The following is a 26391-nucleotide window of genomic DNA, read 5'->3' as shown; positions in this document are numbered from 1 at the left end:
CCTTGGGAAATGGACAAAGCTTTTGCTTCTCAGAGTCCAAAGTAAATGCCAGTTCTGCAAACAGAACAGGGGTCCCCCACCAAGACCATATCCACAGATCCAAGGCGATCACACCAGCTGCCCCTGTCCTCCGGTGCTGGAAACCTTCCAGAACGAGGAAGAAATTCATCTTCCCACGACTCCACGAGCCTGCCTTCCCCTTGCTGTACATGAAAGTCAAATACCTTTGCAGATACTCAGCGAGCACGCTGTCCTTGGGGGGTTTGCAGCCCGACGACACGGCCAGTCCATCCTTAGCCGGCAGCTGTGACCACCGAGGAGATAAAAACAGAGGGCACGCCTGTCACCTAGGAGCTACGAGCACATGTCACCCCACAGGCAGGCGCCTCAACAAGGCCTGGGAGGGAAGCAAGAGGGACGTGCTCCTGAGTCGGCCAGCGCAGCCAGAGAGGCTCGGAGGACACAGAACATGAGGGGACGCAGACAGAGGGCTCGGCACGGCCCACAGGCCAGTCACGTGCTGCGGCCTCACGCCCGGAACTAAGGGTTTTGCGCAGCTCTGGGCAGGCTTGTGTGGCAGCCTCCTGCATTATGGACTGAGGGCGAGACGCGAGCCCAGTGAGAGGTAAGAAGGACCAGGACCAGAGCAGTAGAGCTGGGGAGAGGATGGCGGGACATCAGAGAGGCGGGAGGGGCAGGCCTGGGAAGGTCATGAGATGCAGCCAGTCAGGGAGGGAGAGCACTGAGGGTAGGCCCCGGGATGCCGTTGACCTTCCTTTGACCTTTAACCGACTGCATCTCCCCTTGTTCCCCCCCACCCCTTACACCCCTACCATTTCTGCTTTGAGACCTGCTATCCGTCCCTTCTATCTGTGCTCGCCGTGACTCACTCCTCAGCTGTGTAATTTAGCATAAATGCTGTCTTGATGGCTGTCATCTGTGTTATCCCATTTAATTGAATTCCTACGGTGTCCTTTTGAACTGAATTCATTTTCTCTCCCTTTTAGAATAGGTACAGTTTTGTGGAAATGCCTTGTCGGCCTTCCCTCCTCCCGGCCCAGCTCCTCTCGCACCAAGTTCATGGGGCAGGAACTCGGCCTGATCGCAGGGTCCTGGCACTCGGTGAGTGCCACTTATTCTCCCGGCCACAGAAATAATAACAACAGTCTATAAATACCTTGGCTTCCTGTAGCATAGAGGAATTAACCGCACGGCAATTAAGGAGACGCTGAGCAAACACTTAGCTAGGACTTCTCAGCGCAGACAGCAAGATTAAGACAATCGGTACCAGTTCCAACATATTTTTGGGTGCTGTTTTATATGACAGTCAAATAAAATGCTAAAGGCCACCCAGTGCCACAGCAGAACATTAATGGGTCACCTGAGAGCTAAAACCAAGTAGATTCATCTATCCCATAAAAGAGATAGAAGAATACATATCAGTAATTCATACTGTTGCCAGATTATGAAAGGAGAGAGCATTCTGCAGTCTGGTTCATATAAAATATGCCACTTTTAGAACCATGAACCAGCAGGACAGCCCGACCCCGCGTGCAGACTGTTGGAGAAGACTGCACATGGTCTCTGGGGTCAGGCAGTGGCGAGCAAGAGGCAGGAAACCCACTGGCCTGGGATCCATCAAGAATGGATGGGACAGATAGAGGGTGGCTGCGGGCTAGGCTGTGACACAGCGCTCGGGAGGTGGAAAGGCCTGCGGTGCATGTTAGAAGGTGACCGGGTCAGGGCACCGCAGGAAGCCCCGTCTTGCCCTTGCTGTCAGAATTCAGTTCCGAGAGTCTAACTTCAGACACAAAGGACACAGACTAAGTCGGCGACTGACACAGAACGCTCACAGCCAGAGAAGCTTCCAGGCAAAGGGCTGCTGGAGAAGGAACTCAGACGGAACTACAGCGATGGACCCCCAAATCTCAGCCAACACGTGACCCGATACCTGGTTTACTCCCATCACTAGCTCCTATTGATAGCAAAGTTTCAAGTAGGCGCCAAGTCAAAGGAGCCACAAAGGAAGAGACGAGAAAGCCTGCGGCTCAGAGAGAACCACCGGAGCCAACAGTAAACTGGGCACGTTTAGATGAAGCCGGAACCTTGGCAAGAAGCAAGCTGGGCTTTTGGGAAGCAGGTCTGTGCACTGGTGACGGCCCGGGCCCCGGACGCAGGAGGTCATCACGGCTACAGCCCAAAGAGCTTGGCGTGGGGACCGTGGCCTGGGAGGCTCCCGGCTCCTCTTGTTACCGGCAGAGGCTGTTTCCCCGAAAGTAGGACTGGGCCTTATATTAATTCTTGCTCCAAAAGACGCATTAGGGCTTATTTTCAGGGGACATCTTATTTTTTCATGTACAACAATCTACATTTATTCAAATACAGTCATCTTCTTCTGGAACATCGTCATAACATCCAAATGCATCCATCTGGCTGACGATCTTAACTGGGGCTTATTTTCAGGGAAACACAGTGACCCCACCGTCAGCTCCCGAGCACGTGACCAGGACTTCCCAGTCTGCCTTAAGGAGCTGAGAGGAAGCGGAGCAACGGTTACGTGCTATTACTGGAGACATGGGAACGACTCCTTGTCTCATCAGAGGACTGTCCAAAGCAGGCCTGCCGTTCCACGACACCTGAGGCTCAGGGACGGATCTGCATGTCCTTGACTTCCTCTCTCTACCAAGGTCACCGCTCCGCTGACCTGAGCAGGCAGACAGAGCCGAGTCCTCTGCACTCCCACCCCAGGCTCCCCAGGAGTCGGTCTCCCACCCCAAGCGCCCCATGGACTCCTGTGTTTGGGGACACACGTGTGAGCACCACGTTCTGCCGGAAGGAGAGTGTCCGATGCAGCACCTCGAGCCCTGAGTCAGGTGCCCACCCCATCCCCAGGGACTGCCTCAAAAGTCCCACAACCCCCACCAGGGTCAGGAGGTTTCTGCCAACCTTGGGGGCAACGTGTCTGGGACACAAATGTGCCACTGCCACCACACTCGGTACTGCACTGTACAGCTGACAGTTTCCAAAGTGTTTCCCACGTTATCTCACTTGATCCTGTGCTAATCTGACAACACGAGCCGACAACGCTGTTACCGCTGCTTCACAGGCGATGAGCCCGAGGACTGGAGACTGCAGGCACCGGCCCGAACTCTTCCAGCCACAGGCTCTCACTCCCTGCCTGGTGCTTTCTTGCCTGTCTTTATCTTCATCACAATCAAACAGAGATGCTACCGGTTAACACAGGCGCCCAGGGATCGTCCACGAGGCCCATAAAAGGGCTGTTCTGCTGAGTGTGACAGCAGCTAAGTCAGGTCACTCTGCATTCTTTCCAACGTCCAGGGAAACATCCTGCAAGGACATGGTACTTTGGCTCAGCCTGTTTACCGAGCCAGCCATCACCACAGGATGTCACAGACTTACCTGTTTCTGGCCCACCTACCTCAGTGGCTAATACAGCGAAGACACTAATATCTCTGTGGGGCTCCACTTAGGTCCTGCTGTCACTTGTCATGAAACCAGCAACATGTCAATGAAGTTATCTGCTAATCTACGGGCTTCTCACTGCATCCAGCGCCCCAAGACCAAAGGTCTCCTGCATCCCCGCACCTAGCACCTGGCATGGACCAAGCATCAAACAAACATTTGATAATACACACCTGTCTGAAGGCACAACCTTCCTCCAGCACAGAAACCTACAGGGGAAACTCCTGTGGGTGCAAAAACAGTAAGAAAATGGGAAAATGTTTCTGCCTCACTCATGACTAAGCCTTTTTTCCAAATCCATTGCCCTAGGTCTCATTTTTCTTTTACATGTAGAAAGATGGAGAAGCGTAAATTTGTAGGTGCCAAGCCTGGACTATGAGACCCACTGAGCCCCAGTGGTCCTGAGAATCAGTGTTGTTTTCTCAGTTCCTCGGGTGAGTCTGACGACCAGCAACCCATCCATCCGACAAATCCCGGCTTACACTTGCCGTGCAGGCGCTGGCCTTACTCTAATAGCACCGACGTGGCACCCGTCTTGTGACACAGACCACAGAGCCTGGGAGAAGGTTGCAGACTAGACGATGTCTCGGAGGGCCCCCACTCCTGCTCAGTAAGAAGGTGGCCTCTGCCAGCCACCCGCCCTGGACAACGCTGCACCCTGATGTAAACCACGGAGAGACGGCCTAACACACTGGCTGTCCCTCCTGAGAGCACTCAATGAAAGGTAGCAGGGGTTATTTTGTTATTGCTAAGTTACAGGACAAAACAAGAAAGAGACAAAGTCTAACACAACATCTCCCCGACTGAAAGGCTGATATGCAAACACTTGGCCACAAGTAAATCTGTTACGCTCAAGAAATTGATAAGAGTTCTCACTGCTGTAGAGTGACGGAGGTCCCTGTCCTCAAGAGACTTTCTGTTTTGGTGGGAAAAGGGAACACGCATAAATCACATCACAGACCACATGTGTGGGATGACACTGAACTCAGCAGCATCACGAGGTCTCTAAACACCACCTGTGTCGTGAGGACGGTCAGAGTCCTTGAGGGGCGGGGGCAGGACTCGCGGGCCTGGTGGCTAGGACAGGCTGGCATTCACTCATTCTTCTACACACAGTGCATGTCTGCTAGGGGCCCAGCACAGGCTCACCAAGGGACACAGCAGGTGATCGAACTGGCATCGCCACCCTGCAGGAGCTCCCGGCCCCATGCAGACCGGCACTAACGTGTGAAGGCTTCTACGGGGACTGCACGGTTTGCTAACGAAGCAGAGGTCAGGGCCAGCTTCGGAGCTTGTGTCATTTGAGCTGAGATAGTGGGATAAATCAATACACACGTGGAAAGAGAGGATGTTCCCGGCAGGGACAACAAGCGAGGACATAGTGGTAGGAAGGCACAGGATGCTGCACACGCCAGGGAGCCTGGTCAGTGGGCCGTTGAGCAATAATGGCCACTGAAAAAACGAGGTCAGATGACAAGGGCCCAGCTTACTCAATTAGGGGGCAGAGACCCAGAGAAAACAGTTATCACAGGCACGTGGGACCATGGCCAGATGAGAGGACAGAATTCTGAGGAAGGCCAGCGCACAGGAGGCCAGAGTGGGCAGACTGCAGCTAAAACTGAAGCAGGTACATCCTGGAAAACGAAGACAGCGCAGTCGGAGAAGCTAAGCTGAGCACCTGAAACCCCCTGGCAGCAGATAACAAGGGCACCCACAAAAATCAGTACCCTGGCACCTGCAAGTCCTTGTGAACCCCGTGTGCAGAGTAAAGGGTAAAAGCAGCCAGGGCTACAAGGGACAAATGAGAATCTCCTGAGACTGGTAAAAAGAAGCAGCGGCTGCATCAGGACCCTCTTAAGCGACTCAACAGCCACCACCCAACTAATCAGCTGGCGGGGGGTCCCAGGCGGGCCTCGTGGTCCAGGAATGCCTCAGCTTAAACAGATACCCTCAAATAATAAAGGGAAGTAGGGGCTGAATGTAGAACAAACGTTTCCCACTTGTACAACTCATAGGTTACATTCTACCGCTTAAATCACCTTCTAAAGAGCAAATACCCTCTTAAAGAAATAAGGTTACAAATAAACTTCACTTTGGAATACAAGTATTTTTTGAGGAGTTTTCATCCAGGGATATTGGGTAATGATGAAGAAAATGATCGATATTTAAAATAACTTTGAATATTTCATTCTGGTATGATGAACTTTCTGTAAATATGTACAAGGAATGAACAGTTCATGATTAGAATGAAACCACAGGAGAAGAGATTGCTGAGTGAACGGAAGTGAGTAACAATTCAGCTGAATGACTATGTCCCGAAACCCCATGCCAAATAATAAGGCACAAACTCCCCAGGTGGCATGGAGATGAGGTGCATGACAAAGGCAGTATATCCCCTGGGGGTGGGGGTTCACTTATTAATAAGAAGCGCTGGGATTTAGTGAACTTAGAAAAACAGAAAATGCCGTCTGCACCCCATCCTGTAGGCCAGGGTAAATGCCAGATGACGGCGAGGTCTCCATTGCTGCGTCCTCCGTCCCCAGGACAACCTCCAGCTCACAGCGGGCTCTTGGAAATGTGTGTTGGATGAATAAAAGCAAACAAACAAAATACCAAGTTGTTTTCTCTTCTGTGAGGAACTGTAACAGGAATCTGGCCTTCTGGGACCTGGACTTCGGCCACCGTCACTGCTCACCTAGGCCACTCACGGCGCCACAGTGTAGATTCAGACCAGACGGACAGACAGACAGACAAGTGCAACAGAAGACGCCATCCCATCCCTGCCAGGGCTTCCAGCTTAGCCCTGGGACAGGCCACGGGCACACAAGAGCCAAGCTAAGCAGAAGTGCAACAGGACGGAACGAGTCCACACTGAGCACGACGAGGCTCGGCGTCTCCTGCAGACCTGTAAGCACATCGGACACGGAGGGGTCGGAGGAGGGGTGGGGCCACCATGGCGGTGACGCACCCAGCCCCCAGATTAATTTTCACACAGGATGAATTACCAGGCATGATGTTTTTTATATGTCAACATGGCCAGGCTGCAGGCCCCGGTCATTCCATCGTCACCTGAGAAGGTGCTTCGGAGATGTGACGAAAATCCGCAATTGCTCCACCTTAGGTGAGGGAGATGGGCCTGGACCACATGTGGGCCTGACTGGCTCGGGGGACAGGCCTGAGGGCGCAGCTGAGCCTCCCTGAGAGGGCCGTCCTGCCTGTGGCAGCAGCTTCAGTCTGTGCCAGCGTCCCAGCCTTGCAGCCTGCCCCATGGCTCTCGGACTTGCCTGGCAGCCCCCACCATCACCAAAACCAGGTCATCACACTAAACCTCCTCGTGTACCTATCTGGTTCCTGCCGGTCTGTTTCTCAGGTGGAACCCAGGCCATAGTCCAGCAAAGCAGGTGACCGTGTCATGATGGAGGGCCACGTGGCCACGCCCAACACTGGAGTTCATGGCGGATGGCCCAGTCTTTCCGCTCAAATTAAGGAACTCTCTGCATGCTGGGCACGGTGCCCCCAAGCTACCGATAGACGCAGACCGGAAACCGTACTGACCACTCACCACTGGCATCTCCCGCTCACTGTCAGGCCTTCTTGTGTGTGGCCCTGGCTTTCCAAACGCTCTATGATGATGTTAGCGTTAGCAATAAAAAGATTTTAAATTCTCCCACGTGGGTGGGTGCTCCCGGATGAGGACGAACAGGATCAGAACCACACCCCACTGTGGGCTGGCGGGACTCCTCTGGGACCTCAGACACTCCCATTGGCTTGTACAGAGGTGTCCTGCCAACCGGGTCAGGCTGGGACTGCCCCAGTGCTCCAGCTCCGTGCCCACGACCGTGCTTCCCCCACCGGAACCAATATCAGCACAGCCTCCACTGCCGGCCTCCAGTTCCCTCCCCCCGAGGCCGAGGGACGGCGCCAGCTTCCCCTCACCCCCGTCTCCAGGCACCCCCACCTCTGATCCTGTCCCCACCATCCTCCACCAGACGCCCCACCGGGCCAAGGAGCCTGTTCTGAGACGCAGCCCAGATGGGAGCGGACGGGTCCTGGGGCCACACGGGGGAAGGGACACGTAACCACGGGAGGCTGTCTCTGTCTGAGCCACACGTCTTCTCACTGGAGACCACAGCAACTCACATGTGGGGCTGTTTCTAGGAACGTAAATAATACACGGCAGGGGGGGCTGCGTTCTGTCCGTCACGGGTGAGCACGCCAACACAGACAGCCTGTGGCTCACGCAGAAGGTTCTGCGGCCAAAGGCTTTAACCAAGGAAGTGCGCGTGGGAGGAAAACACACACGTGCCTTTTTCAGAAGGGGCAGCTTCGTCACACTACTGACAAAGCTGGTCAATCATCAGGATGGCGTCTTTCAAACGTGTGTCCAGGTCACAGTGTCTCCAGTCCAGCTGTGTCCTGGACGCCGTGTGACACAGGTAGGAGCCCCAAGGGCGCGGCAGCACTGGACTGATCCACTGACTGTCCGTCTGAGACGAAGCAACGGAGCTCAGACACGGGAAGAGGAGGCCACGGCCACACACACAGAGCCAGTGACCACGGAAGCAGAACCCAGGGCCGAGTCTCAGCACTGTACACGAGTGGCCACGAAGGTCCCACCTCAGATGGCAAGGCCAGCCTCCTGCCCCGGCCTCCTGCCCCGGCCTCCAGCCCCGGCCTCCAGCCCCGGCCTCCTGCCCCGGCCTCCAGCCCCGGCCTCCTGCCCCGGCCTCCAGCCCTGGCCTCCTGCCCCGGCCTCCTGCCCCGGCCTCCAGCCCTGGCCTCCTGCTGGCTTCCATAGGTCACTTGAAAGGACAGCAAGTGTACAGAGCACACCACTGGTTCCCAGCCCGTTAGAGCAGGAAGCAGGCTGGTGACAAGCAGGCAGCTCTGAGAAGTGTGATTATAGACAGATGGTGCCAGGTAGCGGGAAATCTAGACCCCGTTAAATAAGATGGCACTAGGAACAATAGGGGCTCAGAGCAAACAGGTGACCCTATGGAAAAGAGCACGGGAAGAGTCGGGGCCCGGGTGGGGGGCAGGGCCATTGGCGCCAGCTCCCAGGAGGGTCCCCATCTCCTACCACTGCCATCGGCTGCCACCCACATGCAGCTCTCAGGACTGCAGGCAGGAAGGCCCCCCTCCGTCCCCCAGCTCCAGCCCAGGCCTGGACCACCTCGCAGCATCCCCTTGGGGCAGGGCAGCTTCCCACCAAGAGTGAGGGCACAGAGCCCGCCCCATGTTTGGCAGGAAGACCTCCCTGCATGTGGCAGGCACCGCCCTGCACACTTTGCCCATCAGGAAAGCCTGGCTCCGGCAGCACCTTTTTGGCCCCATCACACGCTGACATCGCTTCACTGACACCGCTGAAGACCCTAAAGTTGTTCTCAAGCCATCAAGTTGTTCTTGATGTGCCATCAAGCCAGGCCTCCACTGCTGACCCGGCCCGCGGCCTTGAGACCAGGGAGCCAAGCGTCTTGGAGAAAGGCGTCATTTCCTGGGAGTGGGTGTTTCTCAGAAACGAGCCCATCACAGGTCCACGAGCTCGGTTCCACAGTCAGGTGGCACTCCTCAGCCAGCTGTGGCGGGGCCACCATGGGGCTGGGGCGGAGCGTGAGGGGCTCTCAGCAAGTCTGTGCCCACTCCTGGGCAGCCAACCCCTCTCTGCCACAGCCCACAGCCTCCCGTGACGCTCTCTCTGTTCCCCAAACCTCCCAAGCCGGCTCCCACTGCAGGACTTGATTTCCTCTGTCCCCTCGGGATAGGACACTCACTAACCACAGAGAAACCCGGGCCGGCCTACCTGCACCCCACTCACACACTCAAGACACTGGGTCACGTTCCCCAGTTTTATTTCCTCATTGCTGCCTACAAATACCTCGTTCACTGTCCGCCTCACCCCACTGGGTGAGCTGCTCCAGAGCCAGGGAGCGTCTGTCCTGCTCAGGCTGCACCCAGCGCCTGCGGCGTGCCTGGTGTCGTCAGCACTCAGTAAACACGTCACCTGAACGAAGGCGACCAGGTCGGGTGGCAGTGGGGACAGCACAGGTCCTGGCATCACACACACCTGCTTCAATCGGCTCTGCTCCTCACCTGTGCTGTGACCTTGGGCAAGGAGTTCATCGCATCCCAGGTCACACAGCTAGTAAGATCCGAATGCGCCTGCCACAGGGTTTGCGCAGGAATTAAACTCATCGTGTTTAAATACTGGAGCTCCAGTTTGCAACCACGCCTGACACACGGAAAGTCCTACGCTGATGTTCGCAGTCACTGCTGCTCATTTGATGATGGCGGCGGCGGTGGTGACAGTGAGAGCAACAGCCTATGCCACAGGGTGGGCCACTGCCATCATTTAGAGATACATAGCATACGCTCTGATTTTCCACTTCTGCGGAAAGGTAAGGAGCGTGACGAAGCAAAGGCAGCCGCAGTGTGGGGTCAGGCAGCCCGACCAGGTCACCTGGCCGCGTTTACAGGAACCACTTTCTAAACACGAAGCACTGTGTTTATGAGTGCTACCAATATTAAAAATGTCTTTGTCCTCAAATAGCCGGTCCTCAGGCCCCACAGCGGTGCTCATTTCCTCGGGCGTGCTACAAATGAGCTGGTTAATAAACGTGTACCCCACACAGTGGCCTGCAAGTTATTCAGGGCAAAACTTCCCTCCAAACAGCACACAGAGCTTAAGTAAGAAGAACACACACCTCTCCTCACGTGGGGAACATGGAGCATTTAACTTGTGGGACACGAGCAACACACAGAGCGCAGGGCCGTGGACGCCCCAGCTGTCCCCCTAACTGCCTGGTGACTCTGGGAGGTCACAGAGCGTCTCCAGTTGCTGGCTTTCCAGACTTTCCTGGAACACTTGGGAGACGTGAAACAGATTCTGTTCAGTCCCCAGAGACACTCCAGTTTACAGGTGGCTGGAGGTGACGCTGAGAGAAGACAGAGCCAGATCAAAGGCGAGTCAAAATCCACGCAGGGGTCCTGGGACCAAAGGTCTTCTGGGAGCAAACCTGGCTGCCGCCCTCAGCATGCGTGGGCTCGGGGGGCGTGGGGAGCAGCTGAATCACCAAACTGGAACCCAGACAAGTTCCAGACACCCAGTGTGTGCTGTTTCCCTCCTGGGATTTATCACGAATGTACAAAGACGATATGAAATGAGCTCCAACACAGTGTCGCATTTTACATAAGACCTTCCAGAAACCACCTCTTCTGAGTGACACTAATGCTAATAATTCCATTTTCATTTAAAGCTTTTCCGCTGAAAACCTTACACGCACCGAAGTGGAGACAATGGTACAACGAATGACCCCCACGACCTCACTGCCCAGTTTCAGTCGCCACCAACTCAGGGCCACTCGGTTTCCCCCCCCAGCCACCAGCTCTTCACCAGCTCTTGATTTGAAAGCAAAGCCCAGCCTCCACAGTGTGCCAGCACTAAACAACTCAGTATGCATCTTAAAGACACAAGACCTTTCCTCAAACATAACGTGACATTATCATCTCACCTGGAAAAAACTCACAATTTCTTTCCCCAAATAGCCAGTCAGTGTTCAACCCTTCCCTGATTGTCTCAAAGAAAGAATTTTAAGTTTGTTCTAAGATACAAATAAGGTCCAAACATGGCAACCGGTTACTGTCTATTTTAACTTACAGATTTATCCACCATCTTTTTTCTCATAACTTATAATTACTAGTAATTACTTTTAAAACCCAGGTTATTTTCCTACGGGGTTCCCTACAGTCTAGATCTTGCTGATTACATTCCCATACTTCTGTGTAACACATTCGTCCGCCCCCCATGTATTGGTAGAAAATAGTTGCTAAATCTGCAGGCTGGCTGAGGTGAGGGTCCGTCTTCTTGGCAAGGCTCCACAGAAGGCACACAACGTGTGGCCGTCCCCCTCTGTGCCATCCCGGTGCCTGCTGAGCTCTGCCTGTGAGCTTGTTGGGTGCACGCAGGGTAATGACTCTTCATGTCTTCGCAGCACGACTTCTGTTCACACCTCCGGCTGCTCTGTGAAAAATTCTTCTAAGACTGAGTCATCAATTTGTCTCTACTGAAGCCAAAAGAGAAGAGCTGTGGAGAGCACAGGCCCAGTAGGGTGAAACCCCGCAGGAAAGCATGGGAGGAAAGGACTGAGCTGCCGTCGCGGCCGGAAGACGCCTGTACACTCGGCCGCAGGGCAGCGTTCACGCCCAGGGCTCAGGCATCGGCCTTGGCTTTGCTGCCTCAGACACGTAACCTCCCATTACAACAGTGCTCTGCAGCTCAGCTGCACAGCGGGGTGCCCTGTGCTCCCACTGCCCCCGGGGGTTCTTGCCTCATGTCTGGGCTGGGGTCCCACCATCACTGGAACTGTAAGGGCTCCCGTGACTGCAGCGTGCAGCCAGGAGAACCGCTGACGTGTGGGAAGGGGGACTCAGGAGAAGACCCAGGTGCACAAGCCTGCTCTTAGGCCAGGTGCCTTTCTATGGACTTCCAATGACATGTCGCTGAATGAGTGACTGAATGAGGTAGTAAGGGCACAACACCCGCACTCACTGCCCTGCAGGTAAGGCAGGGGAGGGTGTCATGTTCCATCAGAAGTTTGGCTGGGAACAGGTGATGGCAGCAGGCCAAGTGGGTGGGACGTGTCCACCCCCACGACAGGGATGCTCTGTCCAGGGAGGTCAGAACAGGCAAAGTCTGGGTCAAACCTCTCCCACCCTCCGAGGAGTTGGCTGGGCGCTGCCAGCAGCTGCCATTGTGTGTCGTGTGTGCCTACGTCCGGGGCTGAGCGGTGGCTTCTTCCTCTTCCTGTCATCCAGTCTTTACCTTCGTGATCACACATGTCTGGTACCTGGCATCTCTTTGGGGCCTAGAAGGTCTTCCCTCTCCCTCTCCTGGGATATTTTCTGCCTCAGACCTGGAATTAGCCATTTCTCCAGGAAGACCTGGTATCTTTTAATGCAAAACGGTACTGCAAGACCACCATCTGGGCACCATAGTTTTTAGAGATCCCTCAAGGGACAGAGTTGGTTGGGAAACTACAGACAGAGAAGGTGAGAATGAATGAAATGGACAGAAAACACACGAGTGAGTTCACACTGATAATTCCTATTAGACACAAGACTACGAGGATTTTACTTAACCTCTTCTACTCGTCGGTTCTTCCTTCCACATGGAATTCTGGTGTTCAAGTACATAGGGGGTGACAGAATTAAATGTCCCATAATTACTCATTTGCTTTATCCCAAAACACACACTCAGCAGCGTGAGAATAACAATACCAACAGCGTCAACTATAATGCCGGAAACAGCACGAAAGCTTTTTTTTGCAAGCGCCCTCCTTCCCTCCACCATTTTAAAACTGGTCGTATTACATGATACTAGCCTGGCAAAAAGAGTCCAGGTGTCGAGAACCTGTGAATGCTACTGTCGCATGGCAAAGACGTCGTAGATGCGATTAAGGATCTGGAGATGGGGGGCTATCCTGGACTCCAAATGCCACCACAGGTGTCCTTGTGAGGAGGAGGCAGAATGCGGCCACAAGCCTAGGCAGGCTGGCGGCCACCAGAAGCTGGATGGGCAATGACGGGTGATCCCCTGGAGCCATCGGTGGAAGGCAGCCTGCCAGCTCCTTGATTTCAGGCCAACGAAACTGACTTGGACTTCTGGCCTCCAGAACTGTGAGAGGATATGTCTGTTTTTTTAAGCCACCAGCACTGTGGTAATTTGTGACAGTAGCTGTAGGAAACTAATACAACCAGTACCCATTACACACAAATCTCCTTTTTAACCTTCACTTAGTTCCTTAACAACTCATATTTCATACTACCAATATTTACATCCACATCTCTAGTCATTTTGGTCATCAGAAGTTCATTCTCTAGGACTCAGGGGAACAATACTCCCTGATTTTTTTATGTGTTAGTAACCTTTAGTCAAAACCGCTGATTTCACAATCCTTGGTTCATGGTCTTTGTCTTAAATGTTACTCCATTTTCCTCTGGAATAAAGCTTGTTTTAAGTCTGATCATCTAATTTTCCTTTCCCTTATAATTCATGTACTTTTTTTCTTAGATGCCCACGTGATCTTTTTCTTTAAAGTTCTGGTAATTTTACTAGACTATGTCTTGAAATTGACTGTTCTGTGTCAGTATTCTCAAGTACACAATATGTTCTTCCAACAAGAGGTTTCAGATATTTTTCTTCTTTGGGAAAGTTTCACAAGTTACTGTTTTTAGAATTCTGTTCCCTTGCTTTGGTCTTGTTTTCCAAGAAACTCACTTAACCGTATGTTAGTTCTTCTTTGACTATCTTTAATATTTGTCACTTTCAAATCCATTTTACCTCTTTCTGTGTTTCTTTGTTGTTTGAAAACATTCCCTACTTTTTAGGCATTTGTTAGGTTTATTTCTCCTTGTATTCCTTCTACTTTAGTTTTCATTTCTAAAATAATTTTATTTCTGATTCTTGAATTCTGTCACTTTATTTCTGAATTTTCATAATTCTAATTTATGTTCTTTCACATCTTGCATAATCTAAAATATTTTTAGCTCATTTAGAAATAATGCTATATTTTTATCTGTGTTTTGAATATATGCCTTTGGCATGCTTTCATTGTCACACATTTCCAAAGATGATACCTTGCTGCTTATTCTCTCTTATAGAAATCTCTATGTATTTGACCTCGATGGTTCTCTGTTGTCAATTTTTATGTGAACTTGTCTTCCTGAATTTTTAAATGATGGTAAGCTTAGAAGCCTTCCTAACTTCACGGCTCCTCTTCTGTTGTTTCCATCTAGATTTGAAAACTGTGGGGGCTGTTTCTCCCCCACTCTTACCTGAACCTTCTCTTTTCTTGGCCCCTGTTGCCTACCCTGCTTCCTGCTCAATTCAGATGCTACTCCCAGGGGTCTGCACTGTGTGTGGACTCCTGTCCTGGGAGGTCCAGGCCAAGAGCTCACAGGGCTGACCTCACGCTGGCCTTGCGCTCGGGGTCCCCGCTGCAGTCCTCGAGCTTCCCACCATGCTTTGTGGTGAAGTGTGGGGTTCTCTTCTTTCACATTCACCACGTGCCCCATTGCTGCCTGTTTTCTCCCTTACAGACACCAGTATCAGGCTGGCTGTTGGTGAACTGCCCTCATCTGCATGGATTCTGGGGCTTGTGGGGATACCTTGTCACCCAATTTTGCTGTCTGCTGTCCATGAGTTTTTCAGTTTGCTGTTTAGCTGCTCTGTCATTTTTGTAGGGATTTCAGAAGTCCCGAGAATTATGCTGTGGCGATTGTTCCAGAATGAGGGTATCATATTTTTACTTTCACTTCAATAAGGTAAATTGCTGGCTGAGATTTTAAATGTCCTGCTTTGTTTAGTTTTTCACAGAGCAGCCAAGGGTGTAAAGATCTGAGACCAGGGGACGAGTGATGCTTAAATGATGTTGTGCTTGAGCAACGTATGGACGAGCAGCCCAGGGAAGAAAGCACACAAGTCCCCTCATCCCCGGCCTCAGAGCACCAGGACACGCACACAGTGGGGACACGTCAGCTCCATGTGCGGGCACATGCTGGCTGTTGGCTCTGACGAATCTGTCAAGCAGTGAGGGCTGCAAATCTGGAATGTGACTTGCCCCACTTCATTGGGGACAGGGCCATGGTCTGCAGAAGACGTGGGAAGATTAAGACACAGGACCCAAGCAGTCACGTTGGAAGGGACCTCGGGTCACCTAAGATTTACCTTCTAAGTCAACTCCCTACTCTGCTGACAAGGGGGCTGGGATGCGAAGATGAAAGTGACTTGCTGAGACCATGGTGGGTAGGGCTGGGCGTGCGTCTAGGCCAGAACTCCACACCTCGTTCCAGAGTCTTGGACGGGGCCTCCCTGCTGAGTGCAGAGTGAACAGACTGTCAGAGAGAAAAGAACCCAGTGGAATGTGGAGGTGACAGAGTGAAGGCACCGCCCGCAGCGTGTCCAATGCATCAAGACTTCCCTCAGAAGGGGTGAGTCAGCAGCCTCAAGTGTGTGCTTCAGACATATTTTTTATGAAAAACAATCACGCTACTGCTGGAAAGAGGAAATAAAGGATTGTTCAAAGGCATCACTGCCATGAGGCACCTAACAGACAGCCCAGGGCCTGAGGGTGTCGGCCTCTCGCTGATGTTCCAAATGCTCGCTGCACTTCATGGGCCCCACACGTGCTAGCTGAGCAGCTACTAGGTGCAGGCCCTCTGCCAGTACTGCAGAAAATACACAAGTCCAACGACCTTTTACAGAGCCTATGTGAATCCAAGCCTACAAATAATGCTAAGACGATACACCAAACAGTGCTCTGGCAATTCAAGGAATAGTGCACGTAGCACTGTGAGACGGTAGAAATGAGTGTTTGATGAGCTAAGCCTTATAAGACAAGTACAGAGTTGATGCAGTCATGGCAGGCCCACAACCACAAATCCAGCTTCAGGCCACAGGCTAGCACACCGTCAGAAGGAAAATGAGCCCCACTGTCTTGCTGAAACAGAAGACCTAATTAAGATCCAGAATCTCCTGGCATAATACCCAAGATGTCCAGGTTTCAATCAAAAATCATTCATCATTCCAGGAAAATCTCAACATAAATGAGAAGAGACAAGCAACAGATGCCAACACTAAGACTGGAGATATGTTAGAATTATCTGACAAGGATTTCAAAGCAACTTTCACAAAACACCTCAGCAAGCAATTGTGAATATGCTTGAAACAAATGTAGAAAGGGTCTCAGCAAAGAGAAGACAAAAGTCGCGACACAAATGCTACCCCCCATACTAACTGAATTAAAATCGCTCAGAGTATTCAGCCACCAGTAATTTTGTTTAGCTCCCTGGAGATTCCAATGAGTAGCCAAGTTTGAGAACCAGCGCTCCAGCTCCATGGTTCTCAAACTAAGGTGTCTGTCAGAATCACCCGGAAAACCTGACAAAGACAGAGACCCAGGCCCTAGGCCACTTTAGTAAGCCTGGGACTCTGTATTTTTATTAGTGTCGGGGTGATTCTGATAGACACCAAGTTTCACAACTTCTGCTTTACCAAAGAAATTTTCAGGTGATTCTCCTCATTTTGGTTGCAAAATTCTTGACCTGAATGAGGAAAAAGGTGCATTTCAGTGACCTTGAAGCAAAAGGTAAACTTTCAATCATAGTTTAAAAAAAAAAAAAGTTTCAACCTTACTTTAGCTATGGGTGCTAAGGATGTAACGTGTTTGATCCAGCTGCCAAATTTGAGAAGAGAAAACCCACAGGCCTTGAGGCCAGTGTGAAAATGTAGTTACAGGGCAGGTTATGTGTGTTTATGGAAAAGAGCAGGGAGCAAGGGAATTCGTTACCTGTCACTTGGCCCACAGGAGACATTAATCTTCCTTTTGGCAGAAAAAGAAAATGCTTCCACATGAGCGCCTCTTCCCACCAAAGAGACCAAAACATAAAGGGAAGAGTTTATACTCAAGAAAAAAGGACACAACCCAGGAGCTTTTCCATTGTGCGTGGGGGCTTATTTCCAACCAAAAGGCAACATCTCCTGGGCTGGACGTTTCTTAGCATTTACGGCCTCTCCTGGCGGGAGCCTGGGGCTCTGAGAGAGAGAACCGGCCCTCAGGATCGGAGCTGGGAGAGGCCAGGGAAGGGCCTGGAAACTGAAGAGGATGAGTAGACCGCCATCACTGCACCGGAAGTGCGCGGGCCGGAAGTGCGCGGGCCGGAAGTGCATGGACCGGAAGTGCAGGGCAGGAGACCCGCAAGGAACAGCGCCTCCAGGAAGGAGGACGTCGGAAGCTTGTCTCCTGCCCGGTTCCCGCTCAGCTCTCCCACTTACTCACTCACATCTCATTTCCGTATCTACAGATCATCAACGGGACTCACCAGAGGGCTCCTTTCTGTTGCCGCGGACACACAGCAGCCGACCAGCCCCTGGGTCCCAGGCATAACCGTGATGGGGGTGGGGCTGAGACCACCACTTTCAATACGCCACATGCCCCTTCTATCCAACCTAGAAAGATAGGCCTCAGTTTCCTCTACTGCAAAATGGGAACAACACCTACCCTAATGGGGCCACCGTCAAGATGAAATTAGTTAACATACGTAACCTGCTGAGAGTGGTGAGTACCCGATAAACATTCACTCTCGGTATTTTGAAAGGTACTGCACAGCTGCTAATAGTGGCTGCCGGAGCTGGACTGCCTGGGTTCCACTGGGCGAATCTGTCCATTACTAAACGTGGATTGTGAGCAAGCGACTTCACCTTTCTATGCCGCAGCTTCCCCATCTGTAAACCTCCAGTAACAGGAGTACCTTAACTCACACGGCTGTTTGGCAGGATTATCATTTCATAGGAAGAGCTTGGCATAGTGCCTGGAACATAGTAAGTGCTTTTAAAACGATAGTGATTCTTCTGTGATGTGGATAACACGAGGCAGGTGTGCAGGGAGTCCCCCTGGCCCTTGAGGAGCTTGTAGATGAGGACACAAGAAATGCACAGATAGAGTTGGAAGGGAAGAGAAGCCCAGAATATGGGGTGCATGGCAATCCTGCAAGCATGCAAAGGGCATTTCTCTCTAATATGCACACACCCAGAACGTTCTGAACACAGAGCGCCCTGGGTGGCAAGTGCCCCCATCTTGCCAACCCCTTGGTGAGAGCCCTAGGTCTCTTTGAACTCCCAAGGCTGATCATTTCAACAGTTCTCCTGGAGAGCGCTGCAGCTTCCAGAATAAAGGAGGGAGTGGCACTGGCTTCAGTTCTCCTGCATGGACTGCAAGGGTATAGGACACCAAGTGTCACCGAAATGCTGCAGAAAACCAACTGGGTCACACAGAGGGGTAGGGGAATGGAGTTCTAATGTGTTCCAACAGTCTGGGCCCAGGACTTGTGGAAGTGCCATTTTAAGTAACTTTTAAAGCCAGCTGCTGTAGTGCTTCAAAGGAAACATGATGCTGGATATAAAAACTAAAAGGGAAATGTAAGCATCACAAGGTATTAATTAATCCCGTGATGCAAGGCTCCTTCTGCTCAGATCACCTCTGCTTGAAGAAATATTTATCCAAGAAATTCAGAGAGCAACCGTGAAGAGAGACACCATACCGTACTTAAGATTCTGCAATTTTGAATCCTACCTAGGATTGGAAGGCAGGACCAATGCGGTGGGGGCATGCACTGGAAGCTAGTTACCCCCTTCTCATTCCTTCCCAAGGAAGTTCACAGCTACTTTAAGTCCAGAGAGCAGTCACACTCTGATTTGCAACTTTGGGAATCAGAGTAACACTGCAGCTACTAGGTATTTTAAGCAGGCATGTAAAATGAAGATAATACACTACTAGGCCCCCGACTTATAAAAGAACAGAGTGTATCGCAATTCCAAGATTGAAACCATGCACAGGTGAAACTTAAATTGCAATTTGCAGGACTAAATAACAACAAAAACGGCCAAGTGTTTGGCAGGCACTTTGCGAGGCACGCACACCTATAATTCATTTACTCCTCTCAGTAACCGTCTGCGGTGTGTGATACTTGTACCCACTTTTTACAGATGAGGACACTATGGGAGAGTTAGGTGACTGCACAAGGCCACACAACAAGCGAGGGCAGAGCAGGAGTTGGGCTCAACTTCTGAGCCCATGCTATGCTGTGCTGCCAACCAAATTCACATCATAAAAATTATAATATTGCAAATTAAAGGAAATGAAACAATGAATTGGGAGAAGGGTATCACTTCATTAATGAGAACACAACAGGTTGGAAATATGTTTCTACGAAAAATGACAATTTCCTCCTCCTGAAATTGGCCACATGTTCTATAACCAAAGAGTCTAATTGCATGCACATCCATCACTGGAATTCCATTCATTTTGGGAAAAATGCTTCCTCAGCACTTCCTTTGGAAGTGGCACGCTGTGAGGTGGGGGTGGGGCTACCTCTTGGGATACCAGGGAGTCTCTCAGGTTCCCTGGGGACTGAGAGGTGCAGACCTAAAGCAAGAGAAGCAGTCGGGAGGAGAGGAGCCAGCCGAGGCACCTCCCAGTCTTGGGCAACATGGGGTGGGGCGGGGCCCTGGAGTCCTTGCAGGGAACATCTTAGAGATTCATTCATTCATTCAAAATACACTCTATATGCAAGGTACTGCACTCAGCACTGCAGAAAACACAGGGGGCCCAGTGACAATGGGGGGAAGCGATCAGATGGGCGAGCAGCTCTAATCCTACCAGGGTCTGGTCAGTCCCTTCCATACAGAGGAGGGACTGGTAACATCCACTTCACTGAGTGAAGGGCCCTGGGCCTGAGAGGGGGGCTGGGCATCACAGGGAGGGAAGGGGCACCACAGGGAGGGGGTCAGGTTTAGTGATTGGTCCTACTGGAATGAAGCGCAGTGATCAAGCAGTGATCAAAGGGAATCGTTCAAACACAGACGGCCCTGAATACCACGCTGAGCATTTTGGATCTCCTAGTAGGCTTAGAAACTGCTAGTGTTTTTCAGTTGGAGAATAACAATCATACTTCAGGAAAACCAGAAGAACAGAAGTTTATAGGATCAAGTAGAGGCCTTCAGAAGATCACTGAAACAATACGGTGAGATCACTCAGCAATACTACAGTACGGTTATTGCTTTCAGACTTTCCACAGTCCGGTCGGTTCTTCCACTTGACAAATATGTACCTGACGTTGAGGGAGGGTTTCTACCCAGAAGCACAACACAGTCCTCCAAGGACGCTCCGTGTCATGGGAAGAACATAAAGTTCAGTGGCACACTGTGATCCCAACACAGCTCCGGCAATATGGCTCATCGCACGTATACCTCTGCAATGAGACTTGGACCCTGTCTGTCAGGAAGTGCAGCCCACTTCTCCCCCTGGAGTCTGAGCTGGCTGACGGGCTGACATGACCTACAGGTGCAGGAGAAGTGAGCCTGTGCAACTTTGGAGGCCCTAAGTGCTTCTGCCTTCATTGCTTGGGACACTCCCTGCTGAAGCCAGCTGCCCAATGAAAGGGCCACCAGGCAACCTCGTGAGAATGCCCCGTGGAGGCCCAGCGTGTGACCAATGCCTCCAGGGCCTTCCACCCCAGCCTTGCCACAGCCAAATGCAGCCACCTGAGTGATCCGTCCACAACACAGGCAACAGAAGAACAGACCAGCGCAGCCCAGCCTGAACTCCTGACCCACAAATCAGAGCAATTAAGCCGGTGTTGTTCTGAGCCACTGGGTTTGGAGGTCATGTGTTAAGCAGCAACAGGTAACTGAAACCAGCCTGAGGCCAAGGAACTAGGGTGAGTCCTTCTTCTGCTCTTGGTGAGCTGTGTTCTGTGCCAAAGATGTCCCCCCTGGGCCTCAGTCTCCCCATCTGTAAAATGGGAGGTCATACCAGGTAAGCTAAGATGCTTTCCAGTCCCCATAGCCTGTTCCATACCTGTGGATACATGCAGGGGCCTGGGCAGCGAGTGCCACATATGGAGGAGCAAATACTTCCGTGTCAGGGGACAGAGCCAGAGCCAGGCAGGTGTCAGAGTGCCACGGGGTGAGAATGGAAGGAGGCTGCACCCACAACGTGCACGGCTCGCAGTCAGGGCTCGCTGGATGTCAGCCAGTCATTACTTCCTCATCTCATTGGCTCTGTGACTCCCGACAAGTTAATCTCTCTGATCCCTGTTTGTTTGTTTTCTGTCCTCTGAAAATGCTCAGGTAACACTAACGTTTCTGTTTCCCCACAAGGAAAATTCTTTTTATGTGAAAGTCCCGTGCAAATCAAAAACCACCTACAAATGTAGGCGTAACTCCCAGGACCCTTTGCACCATCATCATTACACGTCTCCTTCTCACCCGGCAAGTGGAGACGGTTGGTTGTCAGCCCTGACCACCAGGAAAGCACGGGGAGAGGGAGCAGCGGCAAGTACAGGGGCCCCACACGGTGCCCACGCGGTGCCCCTACAGCGTCCAGCCCCGCCTCACAGGTTTGGAAAACTCCCTACACAGAGCCCAAGAGCCCAACAAGCGGAGGACACCCGGGTGAGCCAGGATGCCCCCACCCGCATGCAGTGCACACACCATAATCACTAAGGAAGGCATGAGCACTGGATTTAGGAGTCTGAAGTCAGTGCTCCCGGGTTTATGTCCCGCCGTTGGCATTCGCAGCTATGTCACTGAAGCACGTGACAACCTCCCTGAGCCTGTGTCCTTGTTTATAAGGATGGGGGACCTGCCTCTAGGGACACAGAGAAGCACAGGAAGCCCTGCTGGTGAAAACATCTTGGCTTCTGCTGGACAACTAAACGCACAGTGTGTTTTTCTGAAGTGACGCCCACAAGCCTTCGGCTCTGGCCACCACCTTCCCGTCTCTGCAGAACCCTGACAACCAGAGGCCTCGTCCAGTGTTACTGCTGAAAATCTGCCAGCCCGTGGGAGAGAAAGACCCGGGCTCATCTTCCAGGGTACCTGACGAGGCAGCAACAATACAATTCGCAGCCTTTGCTTTTCCAGAACAAGGGACAGTGTGCCGCTCATTTAACCCTGAAATCGCAGTGACCGTGCAGCTCCCCGTACCTTGCTCTGGAGGGACATGGACCCACCGAGACACGGCACTTGCCGGATGCATAGGGGACAGGAAAGCCTCTGCTGCCACCTCTACTCTGGTGACATGGCTTGAATGTGCGGCCGTCTAGTTTCGATTACAGAGCTGGGAGCTAGGACCCCATCCTGACAATAAGCCCCGTCCTTTGCTCTCTGCTGTCCATTCTCAGAGCAGGACTGTGGTCCCCTGTGCCCAGATCTGCACTGGGAACACAGCTGGCACCACCTGTGGCCCCTCCTCACAGAGCACCACCGTGTGAGTCCAGGGAAGGGACTATGGGAACCGCCTCGTGCAGCCCCAGACATGTGGTTAGAAAAGAACTCAGGGAAGATCCAGCAAGCTGCAGGCAAGTGTCAAGTCCAGTGGTTCCCAAAGTCCGGTCCCAATCGCCCACATCAGATCACATGGAACACTCGTTAAAGGTCCACAGCCCTGCTCCCCCAAGGTGTGTCAAGTTAGAATTGGGGGTGGCAAGCCCCAGATTTCTAATGCCTTCACGTGATGATTCTAGACATGCCAGGTTTAGAGATCTGGTTGGGATCAAATGCAGAGACTGTGAGAAAGGAATAAAAGACTTGAAAACATTTCAATTCTTCTCTTTCTCCTTACCCTTCTTCATGTGAAACAGAGCACTAGTGAACCAAACAAGACAAAAGCCAAGTTCCCAGCTTATGTACGTCCAAGAAAATGAAGTCATGACTATGTTGAAAACTCATGCTTTAAAATAAAAAACCTGCTCACCAAAGCAACAGGCCTGGACAAAAATTAACCCAAACATCCCATCTCAGACCGACCAGATCTATTCTGAGAGAAGCAAGATAAGATCTTGGCTGCAGCCCCACTCTGGTCCCAGCCTTACCCAGTAATTCAGCTGTGCATTCCACCGCAAGGGTCGACGTCTGGAGGGCAGCGGGTGTCCTCCCTGCTCTAGCCAACATGGTTGGGGGAAAGATTACTCAGGAAAAGAAAAAAGAGGCAAGATTCACCAGTTCACACATCTCCAAGAGAAGGAAAACAATCTCAAGGTAACCAAGGGCTTTGGGCACAGAGAACCAGAAAGATTGTTCACGAATGGGAGGAAACAGCCAGCTGATGGAAGATGCTGACAGCTGCATCTACAAAGTCACAAAGGAGAAAAGGACGGCGAAGAGTACCACTGTCTCCACACCAAAAACGCCACCTTTTCCACAGAGAAGCGCTCTTCCCAGGTGATGGCAGTGGGAACCCCGCCTGGAATTTCAGAAACCAGGCTCCTCACTCCGGGAAGCACGTGGGGTGGGGTGGGGGGCAGCTATGCACACATGAGGGTCCAGAACGGAGGCTTCCACCGGCCCTCCCCAAGGACAGGCCTGGGCTCTCACCCCAGCACTGAGAATTCCAGTCATCCCCCTAAATTCTCCACCAGCGGCCCCATGCCAGCTGCTGAAACTCAACATTGCACCACGAAGCTAGCCAAAGGGTGGCTCTCACACCCCACCCCCGCCTCTCCACGACGACTGGGACTTGCAAAGGAGTCGTGGCAAACCAGGCATCTGGTGACTGACGCCTGGACCTGGTCACCAGGAATCTAAAATACACCCTGTATTATTTTCCTCAATCAGGAAGCAGCCATCCCCCTTTGAAAGACCTTCCTGAAAGCACCTCTCCCATGGGATCCCAGCAGGTAAATAACACCAGAGCTTCCCTAAAACAATTCTAAAGCACCAGGTGTCCCGGCTTCACTCACCTACCGTCTGGTCCTCAAGCCAAGGGTCTGGGAAGTATTATAATAACTCCATCAGCCCTGGGCCAATGAGGATGGGGTCTGCAGGTGGGGGGAGGGTCAGGACAGGGTCTGCAGGTGGGAGGGGGAGGATGGGGTCTGCAGGTGGGGGCAGCAATACCGCCCAAACTTTGCTGGCGCTCCCGCAATTCTGGCAGGGCCGCGGACCCACACTGAGGGTGCCCCTCTGGCAGAAAGGCCCCCGTCAGCCTGCCCACCCCTCCCCCCCGTGCGGGCTGCCAGCGTCCGCCGCCCGGTCGGCGCCCGCAGCACCGGCCTCACCTTGGCCTCGAAGCAGATGCCGTGCTGGAAGGCGTCGTCGTTGTGCAGGGGGATCCGCAGGTCGTGCCCGTCGTCCACAAGGTTGTACTTGGTCTTGCTGGGCATAGTGCCCGCGGGGCGCCGGCCCCTCCGGGGCGACCGGGCGGCGGGAAGGGCTGCGAGACCCGGGGACGGCGGCGAGCGGGCCGAGGGCGCGGGCTGAGGGCGCCGGGGGCCGGGGGCCGGGGGCCGGGGGCCGGAGCGGCGCCGAGGCGGGCGGTGCTGTGGCCGCGCAGTTCCTGCCGCGAGGAAGGCGGGCGGCGGGGGAGGCGGCGGGGGCGCGGCACGAGGCGGGACCGGGCGCGGGCGGCCCGGGACCGGGAAGAAAAGGCGGAGGGCGCCTGTCACGGAGACGCCGGCTCGGCGCGGGGCGGCTCCTCCTCCCGCCGCCGAGGCCCCGCCCCCGCCCCGAGGCTCCTCCCGAGGCCCCGCCCACAGCCGAGGCTCCTCCCGCCGCCGGCCCAGCAGGTGCGAGTCCCGGGAGCGCCCCCCTGCGGCCCGACCCGGCACTCCGTTCACCGCGGGCGGCGGGTCGCGGGAGCCCAGGCCGGATCCCTTCTGGGTTTCGCGGTCAGATTCGGGCCCGGCCACCAAAGCAGCGGCAGCAGCGCCTTGGATCTTCGTTTTTGTTTTTGTTTTTCGGGAGGGGGAGGGGCGGTGTTTGTTGTTTTGTTTCTGGGTTTCACCAGGGAGGTCCAAAGAGAACCAAATCATTAATTCTGAGTCCCCTTTCTCCGGAGACTCAAGACTGCCTGAATATGGACTGTCACCGGCGCTTTGTCTGACGTGTGTCCTGGGGGAGGCATGTGTAAAAGCCATCAGCCTTTCGGAAATGGGTGCTATGGACCAGCGACTCCACGACGCCCGCCGCTGTCCTTCGTAAGCAAATCCCTCTGTGCCGGTCCTGACAAAAGCCCTCCAGGCGGCTTCTGGCTGTTCCGGGGCTCCTCATATCGCAGGAAGCCTGGAGCTAACGCGCCTGTTGTTGAGGCCCCTTCTCTTCTCTCTTTATATCAAGAGTTTTTGCCATATGTGCAAATGCAGGGGCCATAGGAGTTAGTGACCAAACATCCAGTGTCTGCCAAAACCCCATGGGGACAGGTACAGGATAGTTGTCGTTCATAAGGCTTAGTATTACCCAAAGTCACCAAAACACAACCATTGCAGCCGGTGCCAAAACCAGTCCCAGCTGAGGTCACTGCGACCGAATGGTCACCACCTGGAAGCAGCTTTTGCTGCCCTGTGGACACATCCAGCCAAGGCGGCCTGTGAACCCGACATTGCCGGTTGAATAGACAAGACTGGGGGTCACAGGAAGCTTCATAATGAAATGACTTGCAAAGGGCACGTCTTCCCACACCATGTCCATGATAAACTTATAGAAGAATGTACTGTCGCCAGAATTAGATCTCTCACTTTGTCCTTTCCCATATATTGCCTGCTCTCAGTCTGCTGAAGTCAGTGGTCGAGAGGTGGCATCTTCTGGAATAGTTCTCCTTAAATAAAAGCAAGCTGATTACTGGAACAAATTAACCTCGTGCATTAGACTGTATAGATTTCACTGTATTCATAAATATTAGTAAGAGCCAAAAATAAGTTGCACAGAGGAAATATACCACTAACCAACCTTTTTATAAACACAGGACACGAGAGCCTAATCAGGCATGCTGAACTCTGAATGTCACAGTGGCTTTAATATGCGTCGTAATGCTCTCCCAAAAACCTGGCACAGGAACTGAACACTTAGAGGCAAGACCATCAGCAACGGCTTCACTTACATCTCACATTCCTTCCTGGATCGAAGAAGTCCTCTGACGCCTAACAGCCTTTTGCCAGACTAACTTGGGTCCCCGTGGACTGGACTGCCAGAATTTCATATCTAACGCCGTGACACACTGTAGACCAGACACAAAAGCTGAAACCCAAACGTAGTTCAGAGTCCAGTACAGAGACCATTACCTAGTAGACATAACCAGTAAATGGTTGTGGGATCGAATCATGACAGTAGCTGATAGGCTCTTGCTCTCTCTCTCTGTGGCTGGCATTGTTCTTAGAGTCTTTCATGTATTTTCTCCATTCATATTCACAACAACTCTAAAGCTAGCCCCATTTTTTTAAAGAAACTGAGCCCAGGAGCATTACATAACTTGCTCAAGGTCACACACCTAGAAAAGAAAGGACCCAGAATTTGAATCCAATTATGTCAAGAGGTGTTTCCATCATGGCCTGAAATGCTTCTTATTGCAAATGAGATGC

The 26391-nt window shown here is 52.5% G+C and overlaps 1 protein-coding gene across 4 annotated transcripts in view; it reads right to left on the bottom strand.

Moving 5' to 3' along the window:
* C22H1orf226 (chromosome 22 C1orf226 homolog) overlaps positions 1-24300 on the bottom strand; it is a 126672-nt gene extending 102372 nt beyond the window's left edge. For all 4 annotated transcript variants that reach the window (XM_033092412.1, XM_033092413.1, XM_033092414.1 and 1 more), the window contains exon 1: positions 24097-24300. In XM_033092412.1, coding sequence (XP_032948303.1) covers positions 24097-24201 — 105 coding nt within the window. In that variant the 5' untranslated portion in view covers positions 24202-24300. The remainder of the gene's footprint in view (positions 1-24096) is intronic.
* Between the last annotated feature and the right edge of the window lie 2091 nt (positions 24301-26391).

Source organism: Rhinolophus ferrumequinum, chromosome 22 (assembly GCF_004115265.2).
Source record: "Rhinolophus ferrumequinum isolate MPI-CBG mRhiFer1 chromosome 22, mRhiFer1_v1.p, whole genome shotgun sequence".
Taxonomy (NCBI): domain Eukaryota; kingdom Metazoa; phylum Chordata; class Mammalia; order Chiroptera; family Rhinolophidae; genus Rhinolophus; species Rhinolophus ferrumequinum.
The sequence above is the reverse complement of the archived record's forward strand: the minus strand, read 5'-3'. Positions and strand labels throughout refer to the sequence as shown.